The 21,832-nt window shown below is 36.8% G+C and overlaps 1 protein-coding gene across 1 annotated transcript in view; it reads left to right on the top strand.

Annotated features, from left to right (window-relative positions):
- GABRG3 (gamma-aminobutyric acid type A receptor subunit gamma3) overlaps positions 1 to 21,832 on the top strand; it is a 290,063-nt gene that overhangs the window by 16,287 nt on the left and 251,944 nt on the right. Inside the window, exon 3 of the mRNA XM_065741209.1 lies at positions 2,073 to 2,140. Within this exon, the coding sequence (XP_065597281.1) occupies positions 2,073 to 2,140 (68 nt within the window). The remainder of the gene's footprint in view (positions 1 to 2,072; positions 2,141 to 21,832) is intronic.

Genomic DNA, 21,832 nt, shown 5'->3' on the forward strand with positions numbered 1-21,832 from the left:
TAAATATGATTACTTTTAGACTCAATTATTTTCTTAGTGCATTTTGAGTGAAGTAATCTGAAAATCTTTGCCTTATTACTTTTGGTATTCTGATTTAAAAGCCCATCTAAGTGTAATATACATGGTGATTCTCCAACTGTCTGTTTATACCTGTGAGAGACTGTGCAGCAAGAGTTGTACTTTTCTTTTGTTTCAAAATATGGAGACGTATTTAATATGCAATTGTACTGCAAATTTATTTTCTGATTGCCTAGGAAAACAAAATATCATTCAAAGAAACATGCAGGGTTTTTTTTCTTCTTGTAGGAATGTAATAGCTTACACGAATTTTATTTTGAGGTTTTCTGGGAAATTCTGAGACTAGCTGCTGATTTCGTGTGGCATAGGCAGTAGCTGCAGAGATTAGACTTTTCCTATGTGTAAGACCAAATTCTCTTTAGCATCAATAAAAACATATATATGTATTTTTTTTTTCACTAGGAGGAGCATTTAGTATAGCACATTCAGGAGAAATCATCATGTCATAATCTACATAATCTATTTATATACTTAATGCCAATGATTAAACAAAGATGGATTCTAAGCATTGTGTCCTGGTCCCGAGCTTTGTTCCTGATCCTGCCAAGATCCAGTTGCATGCCAGTGTGCATCACTGTATCTAGTCTCATTAATGTTTACCAGAACTTCTTGATGTTGAACTTCCATCTGGATGTATGCCTAAGTTTTAACAAGATCAGAACCTTTTATTCAGTGTATGTTATCTTGGTAAAAGAGCGAGCTGCAGTTCCCTGCTATTACCAATTCCTATGTAATGACATTTATTACTGCATTTTGAGGCAAGTCTCATTACCAGAAGCTGCTAGACTCCTATTTAGTTATTAGCTGGGTACAATTAGAATTGCATTAATCAGTTGTGCTTGTTCAGCTGAGTAGCTGAGTTCAGATTTTCTTTTGCTGAAGGGAAGATCTGAGTTTTTAAGGCAGTACTGCAGACAATTTTAAACCAAGACCTTAAAACAGGTACTAAATATTCTGTTAAACATGCAGTCCAAGACTTGTGTGGTGCTTCTTGAGTTACAGAGAATGGTTATGATCTGTGGCCACTATGTGTGCCTGATTTATTTATTTTTTAATTACTTTTAAAACATTGGATGTAGTCTTCACAAGTAGGGAGGAAACATATTGAAGTTCTAAATGACATCCCAGCTTGCCTGTTTTGAGAATTGTGGAGCTTTTTGGATACTTAAAAATCCTCAGCATCTCATTGTTAGTCTGAAATTCGAGTATAGAGGCAAAAATTACTCATCCGTATATGTGAAGATTCCTGTTTGTCTTCAGCTTTGTGTCCAGTGCTTTCATAAACTTTAGACAAAGTAACTGTTCTGCAGATATGCTGGCACTGAAAATGCAAAAGGGAATCTAAATCCTCAAGGCCTAAGGTAAAGAGAGCTTGTTCTGGCCTACTTGATCTCTTTGAATTAAACTGAAAGTCTGTGAACATGGAATGTCTTGTGGAAAACTTGAGTTGATTAAGCCAAATTAAATTCAAAAAAACTTCAGGTGAATGAGTTCAAAGGCAATGTGAGCTAGAATGGAAGAGTCTAAACTGAAAGGAGGAAAGTTGCTAAGGTTTAGTAAAGTGGATTTTATTCAGAGCTAGTGAGATGAGAAAATCTAGAAAGATTTTTTTGTTGTGGAACATGCATGCCAAAGTACGTGAATATTGAAGAAATGGAAAAAGATATACGTCTGATACAAAAGTAGAAATAGTGCAGCATCTTGAATTTTGACTTTGAGCCTCTGTGTTTAGCAATTACAATTTTCTGTAACAAATTGCTGCTGAGGTAAATTGCAATCACGATGATAATGTGCTGCAAGCTGTAAGTTGTGGCAGTTTTTATTAGGGAGGAGGAAAAGAATGTTGTCTTTATTAAAAATACATAATGCTTGTTTCTCAGTAGTTCCTGATTTTAGCTGAAGAATGGACCTTAGGATTAATGGGGGAGAAAATGTTTAACGTGATTACTTATGTTTTCTGAAAAATAATATACTTTTTTTTTTTTAATCCACAGTAAAACCAACAGTTATTGATGTTGACATTTATGTCAACAGCATTGGTCCTGTATCATCAATAAATATGGTAAGTGACTTCCTAAAAAAGGTCTTTATCTGGACTGCTTGTCTTGGCATCAATATTAGCTTTTGAAAAGTATAATAAATACTACTGGGATAAGTTATATTGATTGCTAGTTTAGTTCTGTTTTCAGCTGTAGCTCTGTTTTTTTCAAATTACTCTTTTGTATTTCTTCAAAAGACAGATATTCAAGGAATATTGTACTCTGTGTTGTCTGCCACAAAATGCTGGTAGATCTTGATCAGTAAAGTAGTAGTCTCGGGGAAAAATAAGTACAAAAGAAAGCTACTGTCAAGAAAATTCATGAGTTGCTGTTTCAGGAGTCAGTCAAATATACAGAGCATCACAATAAAGCATTAGAAGAGTCACCATGTGTTATCAGTATATTGATTTTAAATTTGTTTCTTCAGTTATCACTTTTCTTTCACTAAATTATCAACAATATTTTGCCTTACAGTATAATTTTGAAGAAATTTTCCGTAACTGTACTGCTTATGTAGAGACTGGAAAAACTGGAAAAGTTTGCATAATACTGTGGTGAACCTAGCAAAACATGATGGTTGATCAGTTATTGGTGGTCTTAACTCAAGGACATTCCCAGTTCTGCAGCAACACATTCAGATCTAGAAAGGAAGCTGAATGATTATCTAGCTGTTTAGGTATGAGTTACTGTGAGTACGCAAAGCAGTTTCGGCTCTGAATTCAGTGCAGTATTCTTTGTAAATTAGGTTGCACTTTATTTTGATAGAATCTGGAAATGGAGGGTCTGAAAATACGCTTTTTAATGTCTTTGTTTATTAGTAAAGCTCTTGTATTAGCTCACTGAAGCAATGACTTAGTGGTGTCTGTGTGGATACCCGAAGGCTGGAGTGGTGATCTAATACATGCACTGCATGTATGTCTTGTATTTTGGGAGCCAACGCTTCTGAATTTGAAGTTTGACAACTCAGGCTGATCATTATTGTCTATGTATATAGGATAATGCAAATTATCACAGCATATCAAACACTGTCTGGGGGAGGACTCCTCTTGCCTCTGGAAATGGGAAATCTGTCAAGAAAGGACAGAACAAACTATGTGCTGGAAACAACTTGGGCACGGAATCAAAGAATAAGAAATATATTAGCCATCCTTCTTTATGTGAAGCACCGAAGGCCAAGCAATGGTACCTACTCCATTCTTGAATTGATTAATAGGTAATTATCTTGCTTTTCACCAGCTGTGTACCAAACGAGTCTCTCTGTGTACCAGACTGAGTCCTCAAAAGAAAGACATACTTGGAAAAATATTGTGTTTAGGCTTTCACTTGCACTGATGCTTGGTTTAAAAGCAGTAGGGACAATGGTGAAGATGCTTTCTTTTCCTCTTTTGCTTATCTGAATTACTTTTTACCTAGCATTTCATGGTGCTTTGAAAGGATTGCAAAATACTAATTAAAGCAGCATTTGATAGGAACCACTTCAGGTAGGATGATGGAAAAAATAATAGAAATGACCAGTTGTTCTTGGAGGATGATCATGGCACAGTCAAAACATATTTAGTTTTTATCTCTTGGCATCAAGATGAAAGAATGCAACAAAACATCAATTAAACGAATGCAAATTGTATCTCTTTGATAGTCAGTGTTTATAATGGTATAGTCAATAACACTATAATGTAGGAATATTCCTGGGTTAAAGCTGAAAAAAAATTAGTATAGCTGTAGGGACAGGATGGTAAATAGAATAATGATGAATGAAAGTAAAAACATTTGTAGTTTTAAGAACTTGAATCTCCTTAGAACTGTATTTAAAATGTATGGAAATGTGTGTAACTAAAGAAGTGGTCCTAATTTGTGGACAGTAGAACCCACTGAAAATGAATATGAACTAGCTAAGCACTTTAAAACTTCACTTCAATTGCCAAATCTAATTATTGATGAAGGAGCTTAATTTTGGGCACATAAATGCAGCAAACTTTTGTCCAAAGGCTCAGTTTTTACTCTTTTACTTTGGAGTTTATCGAAACTTCCATGAGAGAAATGAGCTCTCAGTCTCAAATTTATCATGAATATGAGAAGTTATGTTCACAAATCTACAAGTTATGGTGCTGAATGTCTCTTCAGTGGCAGAACTGGTCTAAGGACTACTCACGTCCTTTCCCTTGCTACAATTGCAACTGCTTGGCTACTGTATGCAGTGGCTCTGTAATGCTGTACTGGAGGGGAAAAAAACAAAAGGGAAAAAATAACTCACATGCTATTTTTAGCTAAAAATAGCAATAGAAGTTTTCATTTATTTATTTATTTTTATTTAAAGCTGTGTTTCAATGTGAAATAATGGTTCATGACTGTGCAAACAGCTGAACAGAAACAGTAGCTGGTAATTACCTGCATCAGAGGAAGGAAGTGACCATCTTCAGTCTGATTCCTGTCATGTAACTGAACTCTCAGAGGGGGAGAAATTCCATAAAGAATTTAGAACGGCATTATGGGGATGAATGAAAAATAAAAATGCGAAGCTATGTATACTATATATCGATTTCCCTCTGTATTTCTCAGCAGGTCAGGAATTTTTGGCTTTTCTCCCATAAATTATTATTAAAAGTTAAGCTATTCTGTCGGTATAACTCAGCAAGTTGGTAGTTGATTGAGCAAAAAAAAAAAAAAAAAAGATGATTACATTGATTTCCATCTCCTCTGTTTCAAGAATGAGATCATCAACATGTACAAGGAGGACTTCCCTGCTGTGTACTTCCAAACCCAGCCCTTGGCTCTGTCACTTTTTTCTTAATCTGCAGTACTTCTGAGGGAAAATCATGGGGAGCTTCTCCAGAGGTCTAGCTCTGCAGGTTTATTTTCTTATCAATTTTCATCAGTACTTTTCAACCTGTGGATGAAACCTAGGAAGTAAAATAATTTTCATTAAAGCTCTCCATTCAGTGTGTGTTCAATTGAATGTTCAAGTCAGTTTTGAAGAGCAGATCTTTAAAGTTGTCAGTTATTTTGCTGTAACAACGATTAGACTTGGGTATGTTTATTAATATATCACTGTCTATTTAATAGTCAGGAAAAGGATAGTTGCTCCCAGACACTTATGAAGTTACAGATAAATTCTACCTGAATGCTTATGTCCCTGGCATAAAAGAAATCTTCGAGTGAGATCAGAAGTGCCACAAGGGGAAGAAATATTAGCGATCCCTTTAAAAAGGTTTGCAATCAGTGTAATATTTTCTGTGCCAAAGATGACATAGTCCACGGAAAATTAAGCTGATCCTGCTTTCCAGGGTATTTGCTGAGGGTTTATGCCATTTTTCAGAAAAGCCTCAACAATGAGCCTTTCCCCAGTTTCTTTAAAAAAAAAAAAAAAAAAAAAAAAGCTTTTTTAGAATATATAACCAAAAATAAAAATAAAAAAAGCTGATTGCACCAAATTAATGCAAGTGCTCTTCTACTAGAAACTCATAGCTTATAACATCATTATGGTGGCAGAAGAAGCTGGTTTTCTGGATAGATAGTGGACACTCTTGTTTTGCCTGTGCCATGAAAGATTTCTCTAAGGCATGGTCTAAGAGAAAGCTAATATTAAGAAGCAAGAATTAGAATTACATAAGGATGAAGAAGCCAAAGCAGTTTGATGAATGACCTGGGTAATACTAGTAGGTAGTCTCAAGTGACAGTAGCTTTGAAGAAGGTCATCCAAGCATTTTGAGCCATGGCATGATGTTATAAATGACAGAAGTGAATAATAGTAGAGTATTTTGAAATGTAAAACTCTGAGATGTTTGAATGTCCGTTATAATTTTTGGGGTGATAAACTAGTTGATTGTTGTATATGACGTGAATGTTTAGAGCCAATTCAGTCCTTCCCATGTTTATATCTTACCTCTTTATTCTGGTTTTCATTTCATTATAAAGTGAGTTACAGATTTCTGCTAGTTGTCATTTTCTATTATAATTTTATTAGACACAAAGACTTGAAGGATGCAATATGCATATATATTTTAAACATTTTGGTATTTAAAAGTATTATATCTGTAAATATAATGAACATACTTTCACTGGTAGTATGGATTTTCTAAGTTATATTTTTAAAGTAGAAAATTCATCTGAAATCTTGGTTTTGTTTTTTTCTCTACACTTTATATTTTGAAACAAGTGTATGGATTCAAGATCACTCTATTTTTATACTTAGCATCCTTTTATTTAGCACAATGTTATTTGGCACAATTCAGAATTATGTCCAGGAAGCATATGCTTTTAGATTATAATTCATACTCCAGTTCTTGTCAACAGTCCAATTTCTGTCAACAGCAGGAAGTGTTTTGGAAGTTGTTTCGTGAAACTTAGATATTAACTTTGTTTCCTTCAGCCTGTTTTTTTTGTTTTTTCTTACTCCCTACAGAAGTAGATATCATTTATGTGTAAAAGAAAAAGGAGGAAGACTATGTCAGTATGCAAAATGGGAATCAAAAGTAAATGAGTAGTTTTTTTGAACAGCAATGTATACACGCTTAGATTACTTATAGTATTCAATCTCAGTAGGATGAAAATGTGTGTGTACATACCTATATTTGGTTTTATTTTTTCAACTGAGTAGCTACAGGAACCTGAAGCCGCAACACTAGCTGGTGGTGGGGGAAGAAGTTTGATTTTTTGTAACTGGAACCTCATTTTAATGCTGCTGTAGAGAAAGTATGTTGAAGAAACAGCATGGGAAACAAACTTAGCAACTGTACTTACCTGTTGATAAAACTGTTAATTGCTTATCTGCTGGATATATGCTCATCTCTTTGTTCTCAGGTAATCCGAAAATGTAATTTTTAAGAGTTTTTCTTTCCCGTGTTTCACTGTTTCATTCTTTTGTCTCTGCTCTCTTACCTATGTCACATATATTTATGGATGCTTCCTTTTGTTCAGTTAAGTGCTGTAGAATAAAGACAATCTTTACTCTTTTTTTTTGCCCCCTATTGTGCAGAAAAGAGTTCTTTGAACTTCAGTTTTGGAGTTCTCACATACTCAGTTTGCTTCTCTGCTAGGCGTGACAAGTATTTAAGGGAATATTCTTGAAATGGAGACTAATCTAAAATAATTTCCAGAGCTTATGATGAAGTCTGAATTTCTTGCACATTTTTAGACTCTATTTGTATGAGAATTAAAACTTATTATTGGAGCACCTACAACTACAGAAACATAATGTGGTGAATCCTTCCATATTAAGGCAAAGCTGATTTAAACCCAAATTTAATTAGTTCTTCACCACACTGTGTATGTATCTCCTTCTACATAATGTCCTTTTTTTTTTTTTTTTTGCCTCTCAAAGATTATGCTGAACACTACTTGAGCACAGGCATGATATCCTGGTGTTCGTTATTAACTTCGGGTGTCACTTTCTAACAGTATCTCTCTGTCTGGGCTAATCTGTTGGTATAGCACTTGTGTAGAGAAAAAATTTATGTTACTTTTAAAATTGGTAAGCTTCCTAGCTACTGAGTTCAGATAATCTCTAGAATAATGGAATGCCTCAAGATGTTAGTATTTTTCCCTGTGAATTTAACAAGCCTATTTATTTATTTATTTACTTATTTTGCTTTGCGGCCCAAGAGAATATTGAAGTCCTAGTTTAAAGTTTAGTTTGAATGGGCTTGTTTATTTGGGAGGACTAAAGTACTAATGGTAAACTTAAGCATTTTTCTTGATTATGATCAAGATACTATTCTTGTTTCTTGAGCACATTCATATGCTATCATCAACCTTGGGTCACTCAAGATAAAAAGATATGAATTACAGAAGACCTTAAAGCTGCATGAATTTTTGCTGATAAATCAAAATCACAGACTCATTTTTTTAATTTAAGCTCAGTCAGTGATTAGATATGGAAATGGTTCTGGGAGATGGGTACAGTAAGCTGAAACTTGAGTTTGCTTATGACTTACCTTCCATCATGGAGTTTGTGTGAGGCTATTACAGTCTCAGAAATTAAACTTAGAATGGAAAGAAGGAAGCTGGAGGGAAAAAATGAGCAATGAATATAATATATGTGTGTGTGTTATATATTATTTTTATATATCACCTTGTTAGCTTCTACTTTTGATCTTCTTTAATACCCTAATTTGTGTATTTAAAATACGCACTTCCAAATAAATGCTTGGATAAAGGCCTTAGGCTGCCCTTGTTTCACATGCAATGGGAAGGACTACTACAATGTTCATAGTCATGTAATGAAACTTGTGAGTTGTGATGTGTAGCAGTGAAGTGCTTCCTGTTATACTTTACTATGTTAGCAGGAGGTCCAGTTTGCATACTGTAGGAATGATGTCTGGAGTCTTTGGTTATGGCCTGGACTTTGCTGGTCAATCTTACCAGAGTTCAAGCAGAAATACAAAATACAGGTGACTTGGCCTTACCATTACCTTAAAGGGAGTAAAATAAATTGATCAACTTCTAGTAATGCAAGAGACTGAAGTGCCTTATCTGCTCATAATTAGTTTTGCAAAAGGAACTGAAGAATGGCTGGACTGAATATCTTTTTTGTAGCTGATAAAGAGACAGTGCCACAAAGCTCGTCTCACCTATTAACTGTCCCAGTTTCATGAAGCCATTGCACTTAAGTTTTGCCACAGGCACAATGCTCCTCGAGAATAAAATACCACTGCTTGGAAGATCCCACCAAGTGTAAAGTTTCTAAGCCTAGGAAGTTTCTAATCATTGTCCAGCACACAGAAAAACAGCGTATACAGAGTTAGTAATTCACTACATTTGCCTTCCCATGGTGGAGAAAACTAGCTTGGAAATTTAGAGTTTGCCTCTCTCAGATAATTTCACCACTTAGCACTCTTTACATCCCCATTATTCATGCTGGAGAAGAGGAGGCTGAGGGGGCAGACCTCATAGTGGCCTACTGTTTCCTTGCAGTAGAGCAGAGGGGCAGGTGCTAATCATGAAATCATTAAGGTTGGAAAGATCAATAAGAACATCTAGTCCAGTCATCAATCCATGCTTCCCCTGAGCTCCCTCTTCTCTAGACGGAACAATCCCAATTCCCTCAGCTGCCTCCCATAAGACTTGTGTTTCAGACCCTTTACAACTTTGTCGCCTTCTCTGGACATGCTCCAGAGTCTCAATGCCTTCCTTGTGAGGGGCCCAAACTGAATGTGACATCACCAGTGCAGAGTATGGAGGGCTGATCACATCCCTACTCCTGCTGGCTACCAAGGGGATTGCGTGAAGCTGTGATAGGAGAGGTCAGATGAACGTCAGGAAGACCAGAGAGTGGTCAGGCATGGAACAGGCTCCCCAGGGCAGTGGGCACAATGTCTATTTGCTGGAGCTCAAGGAGCATTTGGACAGTGTCCTCAGACATAGATTTTGGATTTTGAGTTTTCTGTGTGGAGCCAGGAGCTGTACTCTATGATCCTTTCGGGTCCCTTCCTACCATGTATATTCTGTGACTCTCTGACATGCTGGGAGCCACGTGGATAGACAGCAGTTCTACTGGATAGGACCTGGGACTCTGGTGGAAATCAATGTGCCAACGGTTTGCCCTTTCTGGTAAGACTAATATTATTATTGGCTGCTTTTGATAGAATATCACCTGCAGGTCAAAAGAGTTGATCCTTCCAAATCTGGGCCTTCCAGTATAAAGGAGACCAGACATACTGGATAGACCCTAGTGTAGGGCCACTAAGATGATGAAGAGACTGGAAAGGCTGAGAGGGTCAAGACCGTTCAACCTAGAGAAGAGGAAATTCAGGGGGGATTTCACCAATGTTGATGAATGCCTGAAGAGAGGGTACACAGAGGATGCAATCAGGTTCTTTCTATTGGTGCCCAGTGTCAGGACAAGAGGTAGTGGGCACAAACTGTGCTACAGGAGGTTCCATTTGAGCACTGCTACATGGATGACAGAACACTGACACAAGCTGACCAGTGTCTCCTTTGTGGAGATCTCCAGCAGCCACCTGGATATGGGCCTGGGCACTCTGCTGTTGGCAAGGCCCTCTGGGTCCATGCTGTCCACCCCCTTCTCCAGTAGAGCCACACTTGGGTGGCTCTACTGGAGAAGGGGGTGGACAGCATGGACCCAGAGGGCCTTGCCAATTTCAGCTATTGAAGGATTCTTTCCACATAATTGTTACAGTGAATAAAGCACAGAAGGGCCTACATACTCTTTTTTTCTTATTTTTTTTCTTCTATATGGGAGCTTGTCATCTAATTAGATATAATTTCCTTTATTGTCTCATTGCTGAGAAAAAAGGCTTAGAGAATTACATATAATTTCCTTCCAAGCTTCTTTAAGGTCATGATGTCCATTGACTCTTCAGTACTCACAGACATACCTTATGACACAGAACAGAAAAATAAAAATAAAAAAGTCAGTTTCTGCAATTTCAAAAGGCTATGGGTTTCTGTGGATGTGTTTGTATCCCAAGACCTCCACGCTTTTGCTAACATCAGACATTTTTCTCCCTATAAATCACTATAATCTTCATTCAGTAGTTTCTTGATCTAGAGAAGAGACGTTCATGTGGTCAAAATTGGTGCCAATTACAAGATTATTTAAGTTTTCATAGTTTTGTTCCTCAAAGGAATTGTGAGATTTTTAAACCAGAGAAACTACTGCTTCCTGCTCTGACTGTTTCTTGTGCTCATCGTGAGGCTTGCTGTGCATGCTCTGAACTACCTAGGAAATTGTGTTCCTTGAAAGACTTGGGAACAGATTCTTGCTACTTCCGAGTTCCATTTAGCATATTTTGCAAGAAGAAAAATACTTAAAGAACTTAATTGTCTTTACCGAGAGGCGATAAATACGTAGCTACAGTAATCCGTTGTAATTCTCATGTGTGACTTGTGTCATGAACGTAGGTTCATGAAGGTAGAGAAGTGTCAAGCTCTTGCCTGCAGTGGCCACATAGCAGAAATGTTGTTGATTCTTAAATGCTTACATTAGCCTGGGTTCCACAGATATTTTCCTTGCATAGATAATGCATGCTTGTTTAGGAGGGATTAGACATTTAGAAGAAATCTGGAGAATACTTCATATTTTGAGTGAGAATTCTTCCATATAAATGCTAGTCATAAAAATGATATTGTAGTAATAGGGTTGTTGCACCTGTTGTGATTTGAAGCTCAGTAAAACAAGATTTAAAGGAAGGAAATTAGGTCAACTGTTACAGAGAAGATATATTTAGTACAGTGGAAAAGCTCTTGGTCATGCAGATGCTTTATCATGTTTGACATAAGTGCAGTGAATATTAAGCTGCCATCTAATCTACTTCTGTATTAATATTCTTCTATGAAGCTAAAATTTCTTGTGAAGACTGTTAGGGAGAATAAGAACAAATGTGATGCATCATAGTGAACTGTAACACAAGGAAAGAAAAAAATGATTGGAAACTATTTTGAGAACGTTTTGTAAGACGTAATTTCAGACTTCCTGATCCTTATCCTCAAGAGAGATTTCTAAATATCTTCAAAAGAAGAAACTTGGAAATGAAATTTCATTAATTCTATTGAATATGGAAAAGCATAGGCTCAATGTTGGCATTAGTTTTATGTCTCATTGCTACTTCTGCTCCTGCTAACCTCTGCTAGTAGTGATTAACTGTCCCTTCTTTTGTCTGTTGTACCTTTTTCTGCTTCAGTTGTAAATACCAATTGGAAAAAAAAACCTATATATTAGATGCCAGTTCTTTTCTACAGTTTGAAGTTTTCACTGTCCCTCTCAGACCAGAAAAATGTCAGTTACTTAATTTTCCTGTTTTTGGTGATTGACAAACTGAGATCAACCAAGCATTTTCTGGTCTTCCCCGCTGTAAATGGAAATAAAAGATTTCCTCCTGTATTACTTTTCTGCTTCAGTCTTGATCTTCATTTCTCTGGGTGAAATTGTCACTTGATCACATGCTCACTAAACATCTGGCCATCTTTAAGGCAAAGCAGTTCCAATTTTCCTAAATTGGGCTTCATGCATTATGCAAACATTACTTCATTAGACATTGAGATGAGCTATCAAGCTATATTGTTTGGTCAGAATAATGTAGGCTTGCTTATCCTCTTGATGCTGGTTTGAAATCAGACAAACAATTTTGGATAAATTCAGTTCATGCAATCATTTTTGCTTGTGATTCAATTAAGGTATACATAGGGATCTAGGTAAAAGCAGTCAATGATTTTGTCTCTGTTCCTGACTTATGCTGATACCTATATACAATGTTTGAAATTGCATAAACAATAAAAGAGCTAAATTATTCTCTCAAGAAGTGAATGGAATTATGCCAAGCATAAATTTAATCGAAGTTCTAAAATATTCCTTGTGGAAAGGCTCTTAATAACGAGATCCAAAGTAAACCCAAGTTTATTTTGGTAGTAGAACATGTTGTATCCTCACTGACTTCTGTCTTTTCATTTAATTTGCACTATTGTGGAAAAGGCAAAGACAAACACCAATAAATTTCTACAGGGAATTTCTACTCAGTTGGATGGGGCTGAATAAACATGACATACACTGCAGAGAAGTATCTGTCTGAAGCTTTATGCTTAATTCCACAGGGACACAATTCTCACCTGATGTAAATGGCTTACTGCATCAGCACAAATGGAAATGGGTACATAAATGCTGGTCCACAGGCTGGAGCTTCCAGAGTTTTCATTTGTCTAGTTACTTTTAATTCCAGATTGAACAGTCAGGCACTGACTTAGTTTTCTTATGCATTATACTGAAGTCTTGAGTATAATTTTTTGTAGAACCTATTTAGAAAGAAAAAGCCAAAACAATAACTAGGAGATTGTCCAATTGCACTCACCTGAAAGCTAACAAGTTTACCTTCATTATTTTCTCCACAGTTCGCTCTCTAATTTTTTCATGATCAAAATTGTATCTATATAAATATATCTTGAATATTTCTTCACTCTCTGGATGGTACTGTAAAAGTGGTATAAGGAAAAGTAAAGTGGGAACAAACGTGGGAAACCCAGAAGAACTCCTTACTAACCTAAGTGTAGACCTGTATTTTGGAACTCACGCAACTGGATGGTGGCACAGAAAGATTAATAAACTGCAAATAGAAGGCGATTAAGGCATTATTTATGAGTTTCCTCTGAATTTCAAAAATGTCTGAACTGATATTGTCTAAATATCCTAGCTAGTAAGGACAAAGATGGGTGATGCATTGACTGGCCAGCTTGTGAATATTTTTCAGTTTTGCTCATTTCTATGCACAGAACTTTTGCTGACATAGTGGAGTTTAGGACTGTGTCTTCTTTCAATATACATCATCAGAACAGCCAGCAGCTAGAATTTGGAGTACATGTGATCTGCTAATAAAGCCCACTGTGCTTGAAGAGTCAGCAGTAGGGTCCCACTGTTGGGTAGGGGTACTGTTACTGGCAGTTACATTTGCTAGCACTGTGCTATATCATGTGTACCAAACTGTATCAAAAACTTGACAGGGTATCAGAGAGGGTGGTGAGGTGCTGGAACAGGATCTCCAAGGAAGCGTTCACAGCCCCAACCCAGTCAGTGTTCAAGGTACGTTTGGGCGATGCTCTTAGATGTGTTGTTTAATTCTTGGGTTGCCCCATGTGGAGTCAGGAGTCAGACTCAATGATCCTCGCAGGTCCCTTTCAGTTCAGGATATTCTACTATTCTGTGAACCTTACTTAGTAGGAAAAGATAAAAAAAAAAATTACTTCTCAGACAAAAAAACAAAAAAACACAAACATTTTCTTAGTTCTCAATCATGTGCCTGGAAATGACTTTTCTTCTGCTGCTGTTATACCTTATTCTGTATATGTATGAAGGTTCTGACAGCATAGATAAGCATCTCTGAAACTTCAAACTCTCCATAGTTATAGAGTTACCAAGAGTCTTTGTAAAACTGTTTAAATAAACGACACACAATTGGGTGATCAGAACCTTCATTAAATAAAAATGTGACACGTTAAAAATGTGTCAGCCCCTAAGTGACCTGATTTATACTGAATACTGCATGGAAGCTGAAGTCATAATCTTCGTTTGAAAGTGCTCCTTCATGATTTTTGTGTCTAATTGATCTTTGCATACTTGCTTCCATTTTCATTCAGACTCTGAATGCCTTGGGATAATACTCCAATTGCTTTCAGGATGTGTTTTCCAGGATGTGACCAGAACAAAGTTGTTTCATCTTAGAAAACTATGGGTAATGTTAGAATAGCTAGTAACTTGTTTCAGTCGGTCTATTCTGAATTATAAAATTAAAAGAAAATTTATAAAATAGTTAAGCATGATGCTAAAACTTAACCAGACATCTATGTGATATTTTTCCTTCTAAATACCATTTTTCAGCTGAATGTTATGAAGATTCAGTGTACACCCTTTGACAGTAGATAACTGTCAGAAAGTTTGCAGTTGTCAGGAGTGGTTCAGACAAAATAGCAGTTTCTGAAAGAAAACCAAGAAGAAACATTTATTTTTTCACATTCAAAAATGAGCAACCCTCTTTCTGAGCTGTACTACCTCACACTCCTTAGAAAGGACATAAAATGTCCAGGTTTTGGGGAGGAGGGAAGGAGAGAAAGGTGTGTTTCCTGTATGTCAGGGATACCTTCTGCTGTCACAGTGAAAATCTGCCTGTAAAGTCTGTTTGCACATGGACTGCAGAGAAAAAACATTTTTAGCAGCTTAAATCCCTTGATTCCACCTGTGCTGCGTATGTTTCATTCTGAGTGTGGGCCTGGAGAGCTGCTACATCTGTTTGGAAAGAATGGCATTCTGTGCTGCTAGTGATCTTGCTGCACCAAGGCAACATGGAGGAGGGAATCCCCTGATGGCAATGGACATGGGATTGGAGATAGTATCTGGTGCTGGAATGCACAAAGTAAATGTGACTAGGACTAGCTGAGATGTGGCTGTTTTGAAGGAGGTAGAAGCTAGAACCGGAGGCTTCCTGAGTGTGATGAGTAAGAGTGAACTAAAGAGTATGGAGAAATCAAGACTGAGGATAATAAAAAAGAGTCGGACAGTAAGGGTGGGAAAAGGGATACAGCAGGGAGAATGAATAGGAAAATCCATCAGAAGAGCCTTCAGGATTCTCTAAAATCTAAAGATTCTTGTTCTTCCCAGCAAAGGGACAGGATTTGAATACAGGAGTTTACACCTCCTGGCTGGAATGCTACTGAAGCTGAGTAATTAGTGAGTTTCAAATTATTATTGCTTTCTACTCTGCAGTCATTTCCACAAGTACTTGGTGCCCTTCTAACCTTGACTGTTGCATATTCTCAGAGGTAATGGGAAATACATCTACTGAATAGGCATGGTGTAAGCAAATCACAGTGATCAGTAAATTGTATGAGGAAAATAATACAATCTGTATCTTGAAGGGAGAGACTTACAGACACTATATAGTACTCCATGATGTATTTCCACATAACTTATGATATAGTGGGGTTGTGGAGAGGCACAGGTTGACAGAAATCTTTCTGCTTTCTTTCCTTGTGAATAATCTTTTACAGTTGGCCAAAGAACACTGATTTAACAGAAAGAATACTGGTTTACGTGGAGGTTCAGTGTATTTTGCTTGAAGTTATATGGTAAATTTTGTTCGGAGAATACAAATGTTGCAGGTAAAACTTCACAGATTTTTTCTGGGTAAATTAATTTCCTGGTCACTTGTTACTTTAAAACTAGTGCATTATGGAATCAGCTTGTACTCTTTAGTACATTTAGTACTCTATACTACATTTCACTCTTGTAAATGGTCAAACTCTGAGCATCCAGATGCAGTCTTCAACTATTTTCAAAATGAGGAATCCTGCAAAAGAGATTTTATCGAATTACTGATTCTAATACTAGCTGTTATTTCTTGTTCCATTTTGAGTTGAAAAAACAAAGTTTTCCATCCAAAATAGGTTGCTTACTCAACCTGTAACTGAAAAGCAGGACCTGTAACACAGTCTACTGCTTTTCTGATAATGATCTCTAAAGATTCTCAGCAGATCAGTGTTGTTTTTTCCTGTATCTCAGTTTTACTCAACCTATTTTATTTTTTTTTCTTCTCAAAAATTTGGTGTATTTTTAGAAAACCTCTGAAGTAAATATGACAATGTTGATATTTTGGGGTCTTGGGCTTTGTTATCTTTAGAGGATATCTGTGTGGTAAATTTGCAGTCTCCTTCACTTATGGTTCTCCTTTTTTTTTTTTTATATTTCTTTTTTTAGCATGTCTTGTTTCAATCAAGTGTTAGTCATTACGTTTTTGAGCTATTACATATAAACAATTGTATATTTCCTCCTGTGCACTGATGACAGGTTTTTGTTTTTTTCTTTCCCTATTAGTTTCTACTAATGGCTTTGAAGGCATATTTGGCTCCAAACACACACAAAAGCTTGATGCAAAGAAATTGGATATGACAGCTGTCCTAAATTTTCTAGCTAGTGATTTCTCTTAATAAATACCTCCTCACAGACAAAATCTGTTAACAGCAAAAACTCTGATGAGCTTTGAAATTACAACTTCATATGATGAGTCAACCTACTTCTTTAATGAGTAACTCAAATTCAAAATGAGAATAAATGAATTTAGATTTGGTCCTTGGTTGGGAAGGGCAGTAAGAGAATAAATTTCTAAGGTGAGACCGTTCATTCCTCAACAATAACAATGCTATTTGATCAGGCTATTATAATTTGTATGCCATGCTAAGCTTTCCAAACAGGTTAACTTCTGACAGCAGGAAGAGGGATCTGATAACTCAGGAATTTTTTTTTTCTCCTGATGTAGAAATCTGAACTATTTTCTGAAGTTCTCAGGTTCTTTTGCGACTTAAGTGTTTTTTATTATTATTTTTTTCTGATATGATTCAACTGTGCCATGCAGGTGAGTGGCTTAGTTCCATATATTAATGCATCAAGTGCATGGCAGCATGGTTCTTTCTGCCCCGTTTGTGCTATAATTCTGTTAAGAAAATAGACTCAAAGAGGGCCCTGCTGAAAGGATTTGTTATTTGCCTGCAGATCTGGAAGGAAATGACAGAGTCATTTTGCACCTGAAATCTTCCATCTCTTGTTTTGTAATAAGCAATTTATTGTTGCCAATTATTCCCTCTTACAGGCTGTGGCCATAAAATTTTGTCAGGCCATTTCTTCAGAAAAAAAACAGTGAGTACACTGAGGCTATTCTTATGCCAGGTATGAAAGACACAGTACAGTCTTTTTAAGTCATTCAAACAAGGAGGGATATCCACTGTTGTCCTACATGTTAAATGGTAATGCTTCATAATGCTAAGAATAGAGGATGTACTGCAAAGGAAAGTGTTGCTGTTTTTGTGCCATTGCTATATTTGCCTTCAAGTTAAGGGGGTGTTTGCATACCTTGGTTACTCTGATATTCTCAGTTGGCTTTGTGACAGAAGAGCATTTCTACACTGTGTTCTTATAAACACTTTAAAGTTGTATTTACTTTAATTTATAGTTCACAGAACCTATTCTGACACTTGTTTTGCAGCCTGGAAAAATCCCATAGTTGTTTGTTATGGCTGTATATTGATTGGCTAGGTCTTTGTTAGTGAACACTGAGTTGAAAATGTCTGTTTTTTTGCAGTGATAGCTACACAGGGAATAAATCCCTGGCTGAGATTTCTTGGTCCAAGAAAAATAAAAAAGATTATGGTATGGGCAGAGAACAGTTTAGTGCCTAAGAGAGCATTGAGTATGTAAAGGCAGCAATCAAAGCAAAATTAGTAGAGGGGGAAAAAAATTATTTCTGTAATGAGTAATTCTAAAAATTTTCTTAGAGAGATGAATTGCAGACCAGAGGAATGGACTGGTTTTATACAAACCTTAAAGCTTCGCTTGAATACACTTTTTTATATAGAGTATTAAAAGCAAAAGCTGTCCTGTGTGCCACGGAACTGATTCCATGGTTATGCAGCAAGACATGTAAGCCAGTGCTGTTCTTTTATCCTTCTTTGGGCTTCTTACATGTAAACTCGTTTTCCACTACTGTGGATTAGTTGACCAGATTTTTCAGTTTAGATCACTCAGATGAATGAAGTGAATAGCTTTTTCTTTTGCAGGTCTAGGGGAGAATCTCATCATACACAGTGTAAAATGTACAGCTGCTTTTCTGTATTTCTTACATTACAGGAGAGCATGAAATCTAGGCTAACAAGTACTTGTGCTGGATACAGTAGATGAACAGAGGAAGAGGTGATCTTGGCACAAAAGTAGAGGTGAAGGGAAGCTGGAGAGAGAATTGATTACTTTGCTGAACTTCCATTTATACAGTCTGCCACTGGTAGAGGTGGAAAAAAAAGCCAAGACTGGCTCGTATTTTCTATTGAGGATTACTACTTCCAAGTGTTGCCACTGTGTTGCTAAATAGAAATATGATTGTATTTAACATAAGGTAAACATGTAATGAGAATATTGTGTGGTAAATGAATGGAAGAGTTACTGAAATCTGTTAATTGTAGCATATTAGAAAGAAAGGAGTCTACTGTCTGTTTCTCTGATTTCCTTAGGCAATTTAATTCACCTTTGTTTTGTTTATTTCTTAATTTTACTGCAGTTTCTCTTGAAAACTCCTCTTTATGTCTTTTCTTCCCTTTTTATGTAGCTTATTATGTCCGTACTTACATTTGCCCCTTCCAGCAGAAGTGAGGCCCAGCTGGCTACAAGAAATTGTGCCTTCTTTCTGTCCTTGTTCTGTCATGTCCAACAATTCTTTAGGACATGGAACATGTAATGGTGTGTCCTGATTTTGTCTGGGATAAAGTTAATTTTCTTCTTGGTATCTGTCGTGGCACTGTATTTTGGGTTTAGAGTGAGAATGATGTTGATAATGCACTCATGTTTTAGTTGTTGCTGAGTAGTGCTTGCATAGAGCTGTAGTTTCTTGAACTGGCCTGTCAGTGAGAAGACTGGGGGTGCAGAAGGAGCTGGGAGGGGACAGAACCAGGACACAGTCCTGCTGACACAGACTGGTCAGAAAGATATCTCATACCATATGGCATCATGTGGAACTATAGAAATGGGGAGACTTGACTGAGAAGGCTGTCACTTCTTTGGACTGGCTGGGTATCAGCTGGCAATAGCAATTGCTGAACAAATCCTGTGATTGAGTTATGCATAACTGGTTTTTTATTCTTTTATCATTATTGCTTCCTTTTCTGTTATGTTAAACTGTTTTTACCTCAGCCCATGTGTTCTACTTTTCTAATTCTCTCCCCTATCCCACCGTGAGGAGAGGGAAGGAACAGCTGCATCATGCTGAGCTGCTTTCCAGGTTAAACCACCACAACAGTATATAGCAGGATTGTAGTAGATTTTACCCTTTGTATAATTGCCATCTAATAAATATGAAAAACTTTAAATGCATACCACTTGCCTAATATGCAGTCTGTAGTGAAAAATATGAGGGATGCTTGAATAAATGTCAACTGTTACAGTTGTAACATTTTAAGATTGCAAATGTCACTGTGTGCTTTGTAGTGGTATTTGCCTGTTTGTGAAGTACATTATAATCACTGATGGATGAATCTTAAATTTTTTTTTAAAGTTCACACAAGTTTATCAATGCAAAGTTTAGATACTTTTAGAAACTACTGAAATTTTTCAATTGCAAATCAAGATGGATCAAGATAGCTAAGAAAATACAGAAGCATTCAGAATGAAAATGCAAGCCCCAAGGAATTTGGGTGGTAAAGCATTGCTGAAGGTGTATGATTGAAGATTCTCATCATTTTAGATATTCCTGATCTTCCAAAAAAATATTAGCAGCAGAGGCCTCTCATTCATTATACATGCAATTGCAAAATTGGCATGTGAATTAGATCACTAATCAGTGAACCAGCTGAAAAAACTGTGAAGAAATTCAAGTTTCCCATATATACCTGCTCAGCTTTTCTTCGTAAATGGAGATCTTTAAATGGTGATTGCAAGAGCAGGGAGCAATCCTTTCCTCAGGCAGTGTTTTTCAGTTCTTAATGTTAGGCTTTTCAAGTGATAGACAAAACATAAGAAATATAAAATGTATACATTATTGATGTTTTGCTTTTTGTAATTCATATGGAGCTATCAATCTGGAAAAAAAAGTAGGAGAAAGTCATTATGATCACACAGAATCGTGGAATAATTTACATTAGAAAGGACTTCTGGAAATCTGGTCATCTAGTCTTAATTGGTATTCGGAACAGGCCCAATTAGATCAGGTTGCTCAGGGGCTCAGCTACCAGTTTTATGTTTCTGCCTAAGCACAGCTTCTCTGGACAGTCTGTTTCAGTGTGGTTAATCACTTAAATGACTCAAAAAAAAAAAGTTAACTTACAGGAATTTCCAGTTATGTGTGTTCTATCTGTTCATTGCCTCTTGTCCTGTCTCTGTGTTCTTTATATCCTCATTGGATAGATGATGAATTCTCCATAGCCCTTTCCTTAAGCTGGGCATATTTTTTTGCTCCAGTATCTTGTGTCTTGTACTGAGGAGCTCCAAGCAGCACAGTGTTCCGCTTGCAGTTTCATGAATGCTGAACGGAGCAAAACATTACTGTCCTTCAAGTCCCATTGACAATGCTTTTGTCAGTGCAGTTCCCTGTGTGGTCAGCCTTTATTGCTGCAAGTGTGTCCTGGTGATATGTGGCTAACTTGTCCACCTGGTGCCTCAAGCCCTTTCCTGTGAAGCTGTTTTCTAGCTTGTCAGCAGCCAGCCTGTCCTGCTTCACGGATCTGTTTCACTCCAGATGCAAAAGTTTGCATTTGTCCATATTGAATTACATAAACTTTCTGTCAGCTCACTTCTCCAGGCTATTGAAGTGTTTCTGTAGCAACACAGTCTTCCTGTATGTTGCTCATTTCCCCCAGTTTTTTCCACACTTTTTGAGTGCAGCATGTCCCATCATCCAAGCCATTTCTAATGACATGAGACAATACTGTCTTGAAATATGTTGATCCCTTTGCACACTTGATGACACCCACATGATCACTGCGATCCATCAACTTTCTGTCCAGTTTACACTCTGTTCATTGAGTTCTCCCCCCACCAACTCATCTGTAGGCATACTGTGGAAAGACCATTCACATAACATTTGTTATCTCATGATTCACCTCTGAGTCCTGTTTTTTCCATTTTAGGTTTTCCAAATTAATCAGGGTTTAACTATTACTTTGATCTAAGCAAGATTGATGTTCTTTAGGAAGGATACATTTTTAATATGATAGTTGACTATGCCTGAGTAAGGCAAACAGGTGATGAATTATGTGATTCATTTTTAAAGTAGCAATGCATACTTACTTAACGACAGGGCAAGACTGACCAAAACATGATAAAGAATAGATTGGGAGCTTCATGGTTGTTTTTTCTCAGACTCTGTATAGAGGCAAACAAATTGAGGGGTATCTCTTTCTTTCTTGATATTTAAGACAGTTACTGGTCGCTGTCATGGAAAGATACCCATTATAATCGATATCCTAGAAAAGTTAATTTGAAGGTGGGAAAGAAAACTGGGAAAGGGCTGCACATCAGGCTGTCAAAATTTCTCTTACCAGAGATTATTCAGTTTTCTTTTCAATGGCTTTGTAAAGCAGTAGCTGATCCTGCTTGATAAATTGACTGTAGCAGAAGAGAAATGTTAACTGTGCAATGCCATTATTGGTTGAACTAATCTATGGATGAAAGAACACTTTCCCATTGGGGAAATAATGGTGTAGCTACCTGTAATTGCAATATTCTCTCAACCCCAGTTGATTTA

Source organism: Cyrtonyx montezumae, unplaced genomic scaffold (genome assembly GCF_038088225.1).
Source record: "Cyrtonyx montezumae isolate F1298 unplaced genomic scaffold, pur_monq_1.0 scaffold_3, whole genome shotgun sequence".
In the NCBI taxonomy this organism is placed as follows: domain Eukaryota; kingdom Metazoa; phylum Chordata; class Aves; order Galliformes; family Odontophoridae; genus Cyrtonyx; species Cyrtonyx montezumae.